We start from the raw sequence: 16,279 nt of genomic DNA on the forward strand, positions 1-16,279 counted from the left end.
ACTTGCTTAAATAGTAGCCCAGGTATCATTGTTTCTTACTACCATGGGTAGCCCCAAATACCAAAGTCAAGAGACTCGATCAGAACAGAATTCTTTCTTCTTCTTCTTTTTTTGCAATTTTTTTTATTTTTTTTAAAACACACAAATAAATATACAATACATCTTTTCAGAACAGAACATTGATCTGGTCTTAAATTTATACAACTTTTTGTTCATCTTTGTCAGAATTTAACATATTCGATTTTTGCCATAACACTTATCACATATCTCAACTAGTATGATCTTATAGAAAGCTAACTCATATTAACTTGATCAAAGCAATTACCCTTCTATTAATCCACCTTCAATCTTGATTCAATTAATACTTCATAATATATTTCACAATTCTTACCCAAATACTCACTATTAAAAATACAATTCAAGCACATATTTCTAAATCTTATTTCCATTTCTAGAACTTCCTTACATTTTATTATTACTTCATATAATATTCATTAAGTCTTTATTTAATTATTACTTCATCAAATTTAAATCTTATCTCTAATCTTGAAAATATATCAATTAAACATTTAAACAAAGTTCTTAATTCAAATAACACAACATAATACAATTAATCATTATTTCTCTAAATTCTGTCTATTTAACAATACCATTTATGTAAAAGCCAATTTAATTAAGTCTTATTTAGTAAATCATAATCCTATATCATTTCACTTTTCTTTTCTTTTTGCTTAAATAAATGTATTATTAAAGATATTTAAATTATTACAATTGTTATAGGTATTTAAACAATATCCCAATTATTATAGCCATCAATTTTCTCAGATAGTACCATCGAACAGCTCAATAAAAATTAATTCATTATATCCATTGATATATTTTCTTTTTACATAATCTAATTTTCATATATTTTAGCTTCAATCCTTATTTCAAATCTAGGTATCTATAGCATATTCTTCTCTCATTTCTATCTTCCTTTTTCTATCCCCTATTTTGCCCACTGTTAATCCCAGTGTAATCATCTTTTTCACTGTTAATTCCAGTGTAATCATCTTTATCATCATATATATTAAAAAAAGAACAGCATTCTTTCTTAAAATTCCAAATCAAAGGTGAAGATTCCAAATCATGGAATCTCATTTAATGGGAACTAGAAAGTATTCCTTTGCTGCCACAATGTCTGTCTTCAGGAACCAGACTTTCTGAGATGACCAGAGTCAGAGATGAAAGAAGCTGCTTAGAATGTCCTGGACAAATAGTAGCCACAAGGTGAGACTAGCAGTCAGGCACTTATGGCTGAAATGATCAAGAAACATTTAAATCAACTAGAGTCATGAGTGACAAACAATTGAACTTTTCAACTTTATTGCTGATTACCCAATAGGCCATATCAAAATACAAAATATAAACACAGAACATTAATAAAACCTATGTAAAAATGGTATAAAGGAAACAGATTAAATAAAAAGAAAAAGAATATTTCCATGTCAGCTGTACAATTTATTCCATCGGGCCCATGTATACAATATCAACTAAACTGTTTTATTCAAACAAAGGTATGGGTTATATGTGATTTTTGAATCCCAATCATAAATTAAATATGTTGTTTTAATATAAGTGTTCCAATAGGTAGTTTGTCTAATATATGGACCAAGATACTTCTCTCTTCCTTGACATTAAAATAATATATTTCTGTGTTTGGACATGTGGCAATTTGAAAAGTATGTTTCTAGTAGCTCATCCATTACAATGTGCCAATCTTATTTTGTGCTCATTTTTTGTGCTCCTATATCCATGGTTCTTTATGCAGCAATCTTTTTAGCTTGTTCTCCAGTTGTATAAGAGACAGGAAGACCACAGCTCCTAATGTAATTTGTCAATTGTAAATCCAAGAGGTCTTTAATTGAGATTTTGTTTCTAAGAGACATAATTTTTGGAATTTGTTTGTTTCTACAGCATTAATTTTAGATCAATAATTATATGCTCTGATTTTAGACAAAGAACAAATTCTATAAATTCCCAATTCAGTTATAGCTGTGGCAGCTGAAGTCCTTTTATCCATATCCAAGATATATCTTGAATGGTATAATTGTCTTTGTTCTAGCATTGGTGTTTGTTTTAAGCTGCAAACGTCAGCTCCGTATAAAAGCTGATCTTGGTCGAGGAACTAGATCAGCCTTCCTGCCAGGGGTGGGTTCTACTTACCTTTACTACCGATTTGCAATGGGACTACGTGCACGCACTTCTGCGCATGCACAGATCACCCATAATGATGTCGTGGTGGGTGGGCGGAGCCTCCCACCGGTTTTACTACCGGTTCTATAGAACTGGACTGAACTGGGAGCAACCCATCACTGATTCCTGCTAGCCCTAGACCATGTGGACTGAAGGTACAGAAGAACAGAGGATATGCAAGGCCTCTTGCATGACAACAATGTTCTTCTTAGTGATTGACATACTTGGTGCAAATTCCATTTAAAAAACATCACTAGTTCAATAGTTCTCCATTGAGAACAACCACTCAAATTCCTGGAAATCTATATGTTTGTCTCCTGATGCTGCTTGTATTTACTAAATCCTAAATAAAGCTGCTTGCATCTAGTCCTCAGTGTCTTTGATCTTGAGATATAGCCCCGACTTGCTGACATTCTGGGAAGCCTTGAAAACCTTGTTGTTTTCCTGGATATTGGGATTGGAAAGTTAATGGAGTCCATTGGACAAGGAAAGGAAAGGAAAGGAAAGGAAAGGAAAGGAAAGGAAAGGAAAGGAAAGGAAAGGAAAGGAAAGGAAAGGAAAGGAAAGGAAAGGAAAGGAAAGGAAATTGAAAGGCAAGTTACTTGCGTAGGCATAGTTGAGTTTGAATTTCATGACTGCTCCTTCTTATATTGTTTATGGGTTTTTTTCTCCAAATACTTTCCTTATCTTCACAAAGCAAGAAATTCTCTATGTTCTTGTGGTCAGCATATAGTCTTACCTCCTTCTCAAGCTTAATACAGATAAATTCTAGGAAAAATATTATGAAAAACAGATGACCTTTGGTCCTCAACCATCCAAATGTGCCTGACTATTATTCACTATTACATTCAATTTTCTTTTTGGTTAGTTCACCTCCATTTGCCACTGTACAATAATTATTCAAATGAAAATTTGTGTGTGTGTGCCTGTGTTGTGTGTGTGCATGTGTGTGTACATGTACATTTATTTGTTTATCTTGGTGATGTATCCTGAAACATGGAGTTGGTGATGTATCCTGAAACAGTGGAGTTGGTACATTTTGCAACCTTATATATTGTAGTATAGCATAAGCTCTAGATTTAATCAATCAAAAACAAAAATCCATAGAAAATCTTTTTAATCCCTTTCCTCAAAACTGGAAAAATTCCAGCCGTAACTGGTACAGCAGTGGCTCTGAGCAAATATTAAATTTCAGTTCTTCTCTTCCCATAAGCACAAAGCTGCCTATTGACTTTGGGTCAGTCACTCACTTAGTGATTAAGTAAGAGTGATGGTTGTGGTTGTTATGGGCAAGGTTTGAAGAGACAGTACTGTGTAGGCTGCCTTGAATTTTACAAATAAAAGTGAAATATAGTTTAAAAACCAAAGAAAGAAATGTAGTCTCTGGCCTCCGAAACATTCTCAGGGCTCATCATGAACATGGAACTATTTCCTTTCTTTCTAGCTTAAGTTGCTTGTTCACATAGCTTTGAAACAGCTTTCCACTTTTATTGTCTATTTTCTGGCAAGGAGCAAAATAAGCAGCAGATAGAGAGCTCTGAGAATAAACTCTGTAGGGCAGCATATTTATTAAAATTGGAATGATAGAAATGTAACTATTATGTCTTTCAGAAATTAGAATAAACTCAATAGAGGCAATACTACAAGTCTGAATGCAGAAAACAGAGATTAAAATGTTCAGTGAAGAGCCTTGAACTTAAACATCTCATTAAAAACAAGGAAAAGAATCAAAATTTAGCTTTACCATGACATTTTCATTAACCGACTTGCCCAGTAAACCTAGTGCAATCTGACAGTTACATGCTTGTTACTGATAGTCTGTTTATTCCACAAATGTTAATGTTTCAAGAAGGTGGTTTGTTTTCTCTTGTCTTCCTCTTAATGACATATCTGCCAGAATTAATAAAAGCAAGAAAGGCAAGAAAAAAAGGGACACAATTTTTTAAAAAAGGAATTTTGCCAAAAGGATAATAATAAGTGGGACTTTTTTGTCCATGGCTGCTCCTGTTTTATGGAAGCTAGAATCATGGCTGAGCATGTACTTGCAGTGCCATCTTGTGGTGAAAATAAAACTGAGCTAAAAGTATCAGCAATGCGTTTCCAGAAACTTTCTTGGTTATAGGATCCAATCTAGATTGGTTATCAAAACCAGAGGTTCTTGATTGTCTTTATAACATTAAGGTGGTTTATTAAGTCATCAACCCCCCCCAATCCTAGGGATATTTTAATTTCTATGTGTAGATGATATCACTTATGTAATATTGAAAAGTCTTCTTACTCTTTCTAGTTTATGTCTGTTTATTCTTTAGTATAGGGCAGTGGTGGCTAACCTTTTTGCCATCATGTGCCAGGAAAGGGAAGGCGGGGGGTCGTGCACACATGTGCCCACACTCATAATGCCCCCGCGCATGCGCGCACAACTCTCCCCCCCACTCCCCGCTCTCGGCATGCAATGGACCGGTAGGCCCGTTTTTTTTCTCACCTGGGTCCAGGACCTTTCTAGGAGTCTGGGAAGGATGAAAATGGCCTTCCCACCACCCTGGAGGTTCTCCGGAGGCTGAAAATAGCCCATTTAACAACTTCCAGAAGGCCCGTTTTTTGCTGTCCCCAGTGCCTTTCTAGGAGTCTTGGAAGGGCAAAAACAGCCTTCCACACACACACACCTGGAGGTCCTGAAGTCAAAACAGCCCGTTTGACAACTTCCAGTCTATTCCCACTTTAAATTTCTCAATTCTAGTGAACAAACAACAGGATAAATTGTCACACAGAAAGTAAATGCAAATTAACAGAAATATTGACCTCCTGAAGCATTAGATAAAAACAATGAATTAAGTTACTTCAAGTGATATTAAGTGGAGATAGAAAAAGATTTAAAAGCTTCACAAAATTCTAGCTGATTATCTGATTAATTTTTGTAATCTACAAATATATTTGATTCCTGATGGAGTACAGAGAAATCCGAAATACAGTTCATTAAATTTAAGAACTAAATAATACAGTACTCTAGGTAGAAGGACATTTTGTTTATTAATTTAAAATGCTATAATTATTCAGTAAATGGTTTTATGCTGCCTGCACATTCTTCATTAAGAAACTTTGGGGACTATATTTCATTGCCAGCACTAAAGAGAACAACTTTTCAAAATGTCTCTTAAAGAATCTGGAATATTCTATAAGGTATAAGAAAATCATGTGCAGCATAAAACTGTATATGCTAAAATTTCAGGCAAGCAATGTGATTCGGTAAAGGTACAGCAACTCAATAAAAGTATGCATAGAAAAGTCATCCAGAGCATTCAGCATTGAACAGTTCCTTATTATTATTTTATTTATTAATAAATCTAATTATTATTTAAAAGTTCTCATAAATCAATAATTCAGCCATGTGCAATGTTTCCCAATTTTGAAACTTGGGATATTTCATAGAATCCCCCTCAATGAAGCCTTTCGGATCCATTAGATTTCAACTTCCATAATTCTTTAGCCCCTCCAGATTGGAGAAGGCTGCTTGAAATGCATGTATTGTGGTCAAAGCTGCTCATAGCTCCTCTGAGACTGTTTTTCTCCAGCAAGTCTGCTGTGGACTCACTCTTTTGGACTGTTCTAAATAAATAATTTAAAATAAATAAATAAAGAGCTATTGCTGCCTCAATAACAGCCTAGAGGACTTTTGTCCGGCATATAAGAAATTAATGTGATGGTATTCTAACAAAAATCTTGTATCTTCTCTACACCAGTGTTGTCAATCCAACTCCTTGTCTGCTTTCATCTAATAATAGAGTGCATGTTCCAGGAGGAAAGGATAATAGTTCCAATTTTTAAATCAGCCACTAAGCTTAATGAGAGATATTGAGTTATAATCTTCTCCTGTGACTTTGAAAAATGTCAGACATTGTCTTTCTACATGTTTTACAAAAGGTTGATGGTGATTCATAGAGTAAATGGCATATCTCCTGTTATAGAAAGATAACCCTATACATAGGTTATAGAGATGGGATACACCTTTAAACACTTCCATTTGTTTAAATCACTTGTATTTCAAGTTCCTTTCACCCACGTTGGCTTTAACTGCCTAAAGCTTATATTACAAGATTCTAACCTACTCCCTTCTAACCTTTGTATCTCTCCCCACTGATGTTTTCAAGAAAAATGGATGTTGGCCATTATAATACCAATTTTTTTTTTTTTTAAAAAAAGGATGATTGTACTATAATACCCTCTTTATTGCATCCCTTCAAAAAGCAATTTCTAGTATTTTCTGTATTCCAAAATATAAGTTCTTCCAAAAGTGGTAGGGAATACATTTGGAAAATAGGTGACAAATGTTAATCATTGATTTCCATCTGTGTGACGGAGAAAACAAAGCTCGGCAAGATGGGAAACTTGAAAGCTTTCTAGTTTCTTATGTAGTCCAACAGCAATGGAAGGAAGTTCTACCTCAATCCTTAAATAGGCAGTGTGGGAACTCTATTGGAAGTCGAAGCATTTCCTTACCAAGTAGTTTGGGACTACTTCCAATTAGGCAATGATATTCTCATACTTGCCTTTCATAGCTGGCAACTGGCTAGCAATGTCACTTACAGTGTTTAGTTGCTGGATCAACAATGAATGTTGATTTATTGGTTTTATATCCCATTTTAATTCTTGCCAGGATTATAACTACTTATTATATGTCCCTTAAAAGTTTGTCTTCAATGCTAGAGTAAGTTTCTGCTTACTGTTTTTGTTTACCTGTTTCTAACGTATCAATATAAAGAGCAAAAAAATGTAAGAGCTTTCAGGGAAATGTGCTTTCATAATTTCTCTGCAATTTTGGAATTTTAATAAAGCATGGTTCAGAATACTAGGAAAAATATTGGTATGAACATCTGGCCAAATTTTTACCTAATGAAATGTATTTACTTATTTACTTATTAAATTTATATTGCTGCATAATAATAATAATAATAATAATAATAATAATAATAATAATAATAACAACAACAACAACAACAACAACAATAATAATAATAATAATAATAATAATAATAATAATAATAATTTTATTTCTATACCCCTCTTCTCCCGAAGGACTCAGGGCGGTGTACAGCCTATTTAAAAACACAAGACAAAACAACGATTAAAAATTTAAAATGATTAAATAAATTTGGCTCAATTTAAAACCGCAGAAATTTAAAAAACCCCAATTTAAAATTATTATGTTGATAGCCCGGCCTGGCGGAACATTCGCCCATGACGACTCAAGGCAGCTTACAGAATATAAAAAACCACATTTAAAAAACAGTAAAACTCATAAAAATCAAATTAATGTAATAAAATTAAAGTAAAAAGAAACACCTCCTCATCCCACCTCCCATCCCAGTGACAGCCGATCCCACGAGCCGTTTAATGGGCTCCATCCCTCCATCCCACTCTGGGTTCCCCAGGCCCACTGGCAGAACCAGGACTTCAGCGCCTTCCAGAAGAGAATTAGTGTGGGGGCCATTCTAATCTCTGGGGCAATGATGTTCCAGAGAGAGGGAGCCACCACGGAAAAGGCCCTTCTTTTGGGTCCAGCCAGGTATATCTCCCTCGGGGATGGGACCTGCAGCATTCCCTGCCTCCCCGCTGTAATGGGTCAGATAGATGTGACTGGCAAGAGACGGTCCCTCAGATAACCTGCAGGCCACTGCATTTTGCACCAACTGGAGCTTCCGGATGCTCTTCAAGGGCAGCACCATGTACAGCGCATTGCAATAGTCAAGACGGGAAGTGACTAAGGCATGAATGACTGTGAGCAGGGATTGCTGATCCAGGAAAGGGCGTAACTGGCGCACAACTTGCAGTTGCACGAAGGCCCTCCTGGCTGCAATTGTCACCTGCTCTTCGACCAGAATTCATGAGTCCAGGAGAACCCCCAGATTACACACAAGGTCTGTTTGGGGTAGTGCCACCCCATCCAAGATCAAAGATAGCAATTCTCCCTGAGTCAATGAGCCCCAAATCCATAAATTGTAGGTTTATAATTTCCTGTTCTATCAAAATGGAAATAAGTGATAATTTTGTAAAGGCCAATTCCATAACTTGGGAGGCACATGTAGCTTTGGATCTGTAATTCAAAACTGAAATAGGCATTGAAGACTGTATATGTTCGCATCACATTCTTTCAAAGGGCCTCAGTGTTTCCATTAAGGAGCATGGTGGCTTGCGTGGTTAGGACACTGGATTGACAAGCAGCAAACCAGTGTTCGAGACCCAAATGTTGCCATGGGATGGGGTGAGCTGCTGTCATTCACTCCAGCTCCTGTTTGGAATATAAAAGGAGCCTCCAACTGGACATCACCTGGGCAAGTGATGTCACCAACTAATCCTTTCAACTCAGAAGTGCTTTGGCATTTCCGAAACGAGTGTGATGTGAATGTTTCCATTGGAAAAGCCTCCTTACACTTTGAGACCACTTACAACCTGAAAGTCTAATCGATGAACATGATTTCCACTCTGGCTCATACTTCAAGAGAAAGCATGAGAAGGTAAGAAATGCTCAGCTTAACCTTTGTTTAAATTAGAGTGAATAAAGTTGCATGTTTGCAGGCATGACCATATATTCAGCATTTTGCATATATCCCTCATGTGTTCTCAGTGGTTTAAATAACTTTAAAGGACAAATATAACCTTCCATGGATATAGACAGTCTAATAGCATTTATAGAGTATCTCTGAAGGCAATCTAAGCAGTCTATTTAGAATAATGAGCAATGATTTTTTTCATTGGAAATAGCATCTTTGAATCTTCAACTCCAGGCTGGCAACCATTTTTTAGACTGATTTGAAGGCAGACAATTCCCATGTGTTCCAATGATTATCATCTTGAGAGCTTTTCTCTGAAGCTACCACTCTATGGTGGTCCTTTATATGTCCAGCTTGACAACATATATTCAGATAAGAAAGACCTTTACATTTGGCAGGCCAGTAATGAGTCTATCAATTTCTACCACAACTTAAAAAAAAATGTTATCAGCTCTATTTATTTTTTTTATTATTTTGTAGTACTTTTGTGTTACTTTTACAAACTCTTCATGGAACTTTACTGGATGGTCAGTATAAAACATACCTCACCCAGCCTAATGTAGCCTGCATATAATCATATATTCAACATTTTCAATGTTGTGCAATTTTTGAGGCTTCCCAGAATAAAAGTTCCAGTATGATAATGCTATTACTACCATATTTCGTTCAATGAGAAACTGAACATAATCCTGGTTAATAGAATGGTGTTGTGAGACAAATTGCATTTCACAATGAAGAATTTTTTAAACTTGACTTCCAATGACTTTGCAAAATGCTACACATTTACATAGAAAGGAACCTAGTGGTACATCTACTATCAATAAAAATTAAGCTTGACACACACAGTCAGTAACAGTGTTTCATTACTGCTTAAGTCTCTCTTTTCCAATTAATTATAATATAACTTGACGGATGTAGCCAACTCCGTTATTGATGAACAATCACTTTTCCTGTTGGAACAGAAAGAAGAAAATTATGGTTTATGCTTAATCACAGGGCATTTCAGGACAGAAGATTTAACTAAGCAGTCTTTCTGTCAAATATTTTCTCATGGCTTATATGTGAACATGATACACACAAATGTAATATAAGAATCATCTAAAAATAGCCTGGTGAAAAGACACAAGGAATTTTTCCACAGCAAGCTACTTACAATTTTTGTACGGCATTCCAAATCTTGGATGCATCTTCAAACATTTTGCAAAAGCAATTACATAATATAAAGCTCAATCTGGGCATTAATTTCACTCTAAATAAGAACTTACCTTTAAAATAGGAGTATTATTATTTTTTTGCTTTTCCATGTTAGAATCACTGGACTGACAGTATCAATCTCCTTAATATAAGTCAGAGGAAACCTTGTAATCATCTCATTCGTCTTGCTCAAAATTCAGATTCCATTAAATACCCCATAGAAGTGACTATCTACCTTGTTTGAAAACCTCCAGGAAGAATGGTGGGCCAACGTTTCTTTCCCAGAAATACATAGCCATTAAGTCTATTTTCAACATGCTGACCAAACTGAAGGCCAAAGTTCTTTTCTAACTGGCCTTCTTTCTATACCTACACTGAAAAGGTGTGTCATGTTTCACTAAACTTTAAGTTTCTTATACTTTTGGTGTGACTTAGACTAATTCATTATTATTCGATTACCAGACAGACTAATTCATGAACTACCATCTAAACTAATTCATTGGCTTAAGATAGACAATTTAGTGCTAATTGGTCAGTGAAGCTCTACTCCTAGACAGATGGAAAACAATTCAAACAGGATCTGCTATTAAGTCATATTGTCAGCAATGACCTTAATCTGCCCTAAATTCTTAGTTATTTAGGGCTTATATACAAGTAATCCTCGATTTACAACCACAATTAAGCCCCAAATTTCTGTTGCCGAGACATTTGTTAAGTGAGTTTTGCCCCATTTTACAACCTTTCTTGCCACAGTTGTTAAGTTAGTAACACAATTGTTAAATGAATCTGAATTCATTGACTTTGCTTGTCAGAAGGACCGAAAAGTGGATCATCCGACCTCTGGACACTGCAACCATCATAAGTGTGAAAAACGGTCATAGGTCACTTTTTTTAGTGCTGTTGTAACTTTGGTCACTAAGTGAACTGTTGTAAGTAGAGAACTACCTGAACTTGAATATCAACTATCACTGAGCAGTGTTGTAGAAAGCATAGTGTCTTTAGGTAGACCAATGCTTTCCTACTGTAAAAGAGTGAATTGTGATTAACTATTTAGTGAATGGTATTTTTTTGTGCCTGCAGAACAATTTCTCCAACAGATTATCATCAGCTGTCTCAAATTTAGACAAGACACAGAAAACATCAGGAACTGGTAGGAAGCACTCACATTTTTTCTGCTCTCTAAAGACTTAGTCACATTACACCAAAACAGTTTCAATTATTTATTAAAATACAATAACTGTGCAGCTGTGCTTCTTACATAAGAGACAAAAGGAATGTTAAAGGGAAAAAGTAATATTAAAAATTTTTTTGAGACTTTATCAGGTTTCACAAGTAGAAATAAAGACCACCTACAGTTGTTGTTTTGCAATTCTACCCCAACCCTTTATTTATGAAAATATTATGTCAACGTTATTTTTTTTAAATATATATATATGTGTGTATATACAGGGAGACAATTGGGTAAATTATGTTTACTTAAGAATATATTAGTGTTGTTAACAATTGTGTAATCTTAGAACTTCATTGGAGACCTGAAAAGTAACTTTATTCATTCTACACAACAAACAAATATTCATAGAATGTTGTCCTTCAGATTACCATATTATTTTCAGTAAGTTGTCAACATAATGCATTTCAGATCTATTTTGGATGTTTTGGAACCAGAATTAGGAGCCATACATTTTTTTTAGGATTGAAAAATGCAGATTCTGTCTTAGAAGAAGAACATGAGGTTTGAAAATAATAACCTACAAAAAGCAGCATTCTATTTAGCAGCTTTCCAGCAAAGAGCCATATACTTTACCTTCATGGAAAAGCCAAGCTAGATGCATTGCTAAGTGCATGCTACATCCATGCCACAGATCTCTGCCCATGAACAACATTCCCAGTTTGACTTTTCTGCACATGCAAAATCTCTTTTTAATGACACTTAAACAGTATTTTCATATTCAGTAGTTACAATACATTGCATATCTCTTCAATTCAAATGAACACTACCCGCTAAAGAACATTTTAATAATGTTAATAAGTTACTCTGATGAAATGACAACTAGCAATTATTTTCTGTTGTCCAAACTAATTCCTAACCTCTCATTTCTTTAAATTAGACACATTTTAATTAAAATGAGCAAAATATCATTTATATTGCTTGGCTCTATTTTATTAATACACAACCTTAATTCTATTAATACAATGGATGTTTACTGAACTACAGTGAAACTACAGGAAGTTATTTATTTACAAGCACCTATTATCCGACCTTAATTGGAAGCCATCATCAGTACTTAGAAATTACTATTCAGAATACATTCTGGTTTAATGAACAGTTCAAACAAGCAACAATGGAAAATAATTGCCCCATACAGCTATAGAACATGTGAATTTCATTTCAGCTGCTATCCTGCCATAAAAACAACAAATTAAGTCAGGTTTCCTGACTATTGCGGTTTATTGATCAGATGCAACTTTGGTTCAAATATTTATCTTAATATGTTTTAAAGCACCTGTTTTATGGTGACAAATGTGCATAGTTGTTCCCGTCATTCAGAACTGCAGGATAATACTGAAAAACATTACGTATAATGTTTTAATTCATATATACATTTGTAGAAAATCCAAGCTTCACAAATGTCGAAAAAACTGAGCATTGAGTGGAAGCCCTAAATTAAAACTGTCCAGAAGCTCTGTATCCAAATGACAGTGGAATGCTAGTAATATTCAGGCATGTATTTTTTTTATAAAAAAAGAAGCAAACATGGATTTTCATAATCAAACTATTTCTCAAGTCCAGATAATAAATGAAAAAAAATGAAGTTGAGAAATACTATTAACACTGCAGTAGCAAAGTTTCTTCAAGGGATAAGGCAACAAGTTCTCTCTCTTAAAAACAAATGCCTTATTATTGCTTTTCCTGATATACCGTGTATGAGCCCGTAGAGCTCATTTTGTAATCCAGTTTGGAAGTTATTGCCTTCTATAAGATTACCAAGAATAAGTTGCTTGCAATTTATGTTCTCATCATAACCTCAGAGTTCAAATCACTTGTTTCAGCAGTATGGCTTGTAAAACTTTATGATAGCAAAGCATTTTCCATCCAAAATCAATCAAGACTAGAATGAGATAATGTATTTATTAGGTTATTTCATCAATTTACAGAGCTTAAGCCAGATGTCTATGGAGATTCTCAATCATCCAGGTCATGGTTGCCCCAAAGGCTCTTTTCCAAAAGGCAACTGGACTTTCTTGGTTTTTCCTTGAAAACATTTGCTCCTCATTCAAGAAACTTCTTCAGTTCTTCAGAAGTCAGCTGCCTTTTGGAAAAGCACCACAGGGATAGCTTAAGCCAGAGTCACTTCTGAGTTCCAAGTGCTTTGCAAGGAAAACATGAGTACTAAAATTTAAATGCTCATCAGGAAAAGCTTTTAGAACTTTGGGGGACAAATTTGTGTCATCTATTTCTTTAGTGCACCAATTTAATGAATTTTGAATTCTTATATGTTAAAGAGATTGATACATTTTTATACTCATATTTTGCTGCTTGGATCATACTTTGTGCAGGCTGTTTGCTGTTCAACTAATTTTAATGAGATCCTGGTGACTACTTTGCTATTTTTGTTTACTATGTTACCATACTATTAGTAGAATAAAATATTATATGCCCTTTCCGAACCCCTCCCATTCAATTTTTTTTCTAAAAACCATTCATTTACAGTATTGAATACAATGAAGTAGTTATGCTGACAGAGCTTTTGCAAAGTTCACACAGTAATCCAAATTATTTTATGCAGTTCAAATCTGGCAGATAGGTGCATTTGTCAGTCGTTAGTTTTGAAGTATGTGTAGAACTTGCAATATAGAAACCGTAATACTTGATACAGATTTATGGAAAAACTCAGGAGTTTGTGCAAACATTTACTGAATATGTTGGATGATAGCAATATAGTTGAATTCTAAATATTGTAGTTCCATATGTGCATATGTAAGAAGGCACTTGTCTTTTTATGGCTTGGGTCAGATAAGGCCTTGCCAAAAATGGCACTACTGATACTATGGAAGCAGAACCAAACCCTGAAGCTTTGCATCGCATTGTCCAAGTCTACTAGAAGTTGAGAGAGAGTCTAAAGTACAACAAAACTCAGAATAAATTCCAATAGTTTTTGCCGATTACAATGAGGTAGAAAAGTACTGCTTAGTTCCAAAATGTTCTCTCTCTTCTGTTTTGTCTCCTTAAATACCTGCAAGAAAAGCAGATTGTCCATAATAACTTCTAGGCACATTGCATATTTGTTAACAATCATAATATGCATTGATTCTATATAGGTAACATAGACAAACCATGATTTTGGAAAACTTTGTTCAGTTTTAGTGCCAAAATATCAGTTCTTGTCAAAGTAAATCAGATAAGTGTGATCTGCTCTTGGCCTTGCAAATGAGGGGAAAGATATATGTACCAGGATAATGTTGCGGGATCCAATCTGAGTCTGTCACTGGGACCAAAGGTTTATCCTTCCAAGCTTTTGAGTCATGCTGGAGCCCATCACCGGGGAACTTCTGTCTCTCCAGAATAGGTCATATGAGTATAACATTCTGGAGAGAGAGAAGTTCCCTGATGCTGAGCTCCAGCACAAGCCCAAAAGCTTGGAAGAATAAACCTTTGGTCCCAGTGACAGACTCAGATTGGATCCTGTTCTTCATGATTGAAATAGCAAAAGAAGTTGTAATCTGAGACAATACTGGATAAACAAATCCTTATTTTAACACAGTTATCAATGTATGTTACATTTGGCTATACATTTTATCATTTAAAAAAACATTTTTTTATCCTGTTAATTGCTGAATATTTTCCAAATACATGGCCACTTAATCTAACAAACATATTCAGAGACACAGTAATAATTTGACATAGTCTAATTTAGATGATTTGGGTTAATTTCTTGAATTGCCAGAGTCCAGAGGTTGGAACATGATGCTCAGTAACATATGTCTACATGGCTTCAAAATTAATTTTAAAAAATAAAATGGACAAAGTGTTACAAGATCATCACATTTAATGAGATGTTAAGTTTCCTGCATGAGCTCTCTAGACAGTAGGCGCTCCTATGCAAGATCATGCAAGAGCTCACGAAAATTTCCAATTTCTCATAAAATGCCAAAATTAGGGGTGGTTTATTTTAGGGGAATTCATACTACCTGAAAAGATTGCTACCCTTTGATATTTTGATCATTTTATACCAGGGGTGTCAAACTCACAGCGTAACCTTGTTATCACATGACATATCGCGACTTTTTCCCCTTGACTAACCCGGGGTGGGAGTGGCCAGCATGTGATGCATCCGGCCCACGGGCTGTGAGTTTGACACCCCTGTTTTATACTGTAATCTCAGATTAAAAATGAAGACATTAGAAAACTAAGCAACAAATATTGGACGTGTGTTTTTTTGTTTTTGCATTTTGCATTTTATTCTTGATAAAACTATATAAACTATATATACACACACACACACAAAATAACAAATATGTAAAGTTGATCACATATATTATATTACATGCTAAGGACTAATATTTAGGTTTGCTATAATTATCATGAAGCAATAAGTATCTAGACTTACCCCCATGTCTTTAAACACTTTAATTGCATTTTTTGCAAGACAATAGGTGGCACTCTCAGCTGTGAATATAACAGTAATATTATATTGTTAATTTATAGATTTAAAAAGCCAATCTAAAACAATATAATTAAATCATAAATCCAATACTTCTCTAGAAATAACTATTTGACATACCGTATACTGCAACATTCTTTTCTGTTCTTGATATTAAGTATTTGTGTAATTTTTGAAGACATTCTGTTTCCCTGACAGGTCCACTGAAATTATGGATGAAGATGGCGGCTGAACTATATGCCTCCAGTAATGGCCCTAGCAGCTTCTGCAGGAAGGAGATATATTGCTGGTGTTCCTGTGACTGGCTCATCTAGTAAGACAAGCAGTATAATAAAAACAACAATCACTAAGAGGATATTGCAACAATAATGCTAAATCCACACACTAAAATCCAGACATTATCAGATTGCAGGAGGACAGGACAGGGAATAAATTATGGCTGGTCTTAGGTGGTAAACTATTGTTTAAAATTAGAATTTGCTGTTGGCTTATTGATGTAACTGATTTAGCACAAGATATAAATAGAAAATATAGTTTGCTCTGTGACATCCTTGTTTATTTTTATGTCTTAGTTTTTGCTTGTGCTGTGCTAGCATCTAATCAAGCAATTTTTTTAAAGAAAGGAGAAAATCAATTAAAACT

General features: G+C 34.8%; 1 protein-coding gene across 3 annotated transcripts in view; it reads right to left on the reverse strand.

Moving 5' to 3' along the window:
* Positions 1–11,181: 11,181 nt before the first annotated feature.
* GPAM (glycerol-3-phosphate acyltransferase, mitochondrial) overlaps positions 11,182–16,279 on the reverse strand; it is a 35,635-nt gene continuing 30,537 nt past the window's right edge. For all 3 annotated transcript variants that reach the window (XM_087872894.1, XM_034440099.3, XM_034440100.3), the window contains exons 19-21: positions 15,758–15,947; positions 15,584–15,642; positions 11,182–14,209 (exon numbers count right to left, since the gene is read on the reverse strand). In XM_087872894.1, the coding sequence (XP_087729020.1) occupies positions 14,093–14,209; positions 15,584–15,642; positions 15,758–15,947 (366 nt within the window). In that variant the 3' untranslated portion in view covers positions 11,182–14,092. The remainder of the gene's footprint in view (positions 14,210–15,583; positions 15,643–15,757; positions 15,948–16,279) is intronic.

Source organism: Pantherophis guttatus, chromosome 6 (genome assembly GCF_059756535.1).
Source record: "Pantherophis guttatus breed Tessera chromosome 6, ASM5975653v1, whole genome shotgun sequence".
NCBI lineage: Eukaryota > Metazoa > Chordata > Lepidosauria > Squamata > Colubridae > Pantherophis > Pantherophis guttatus.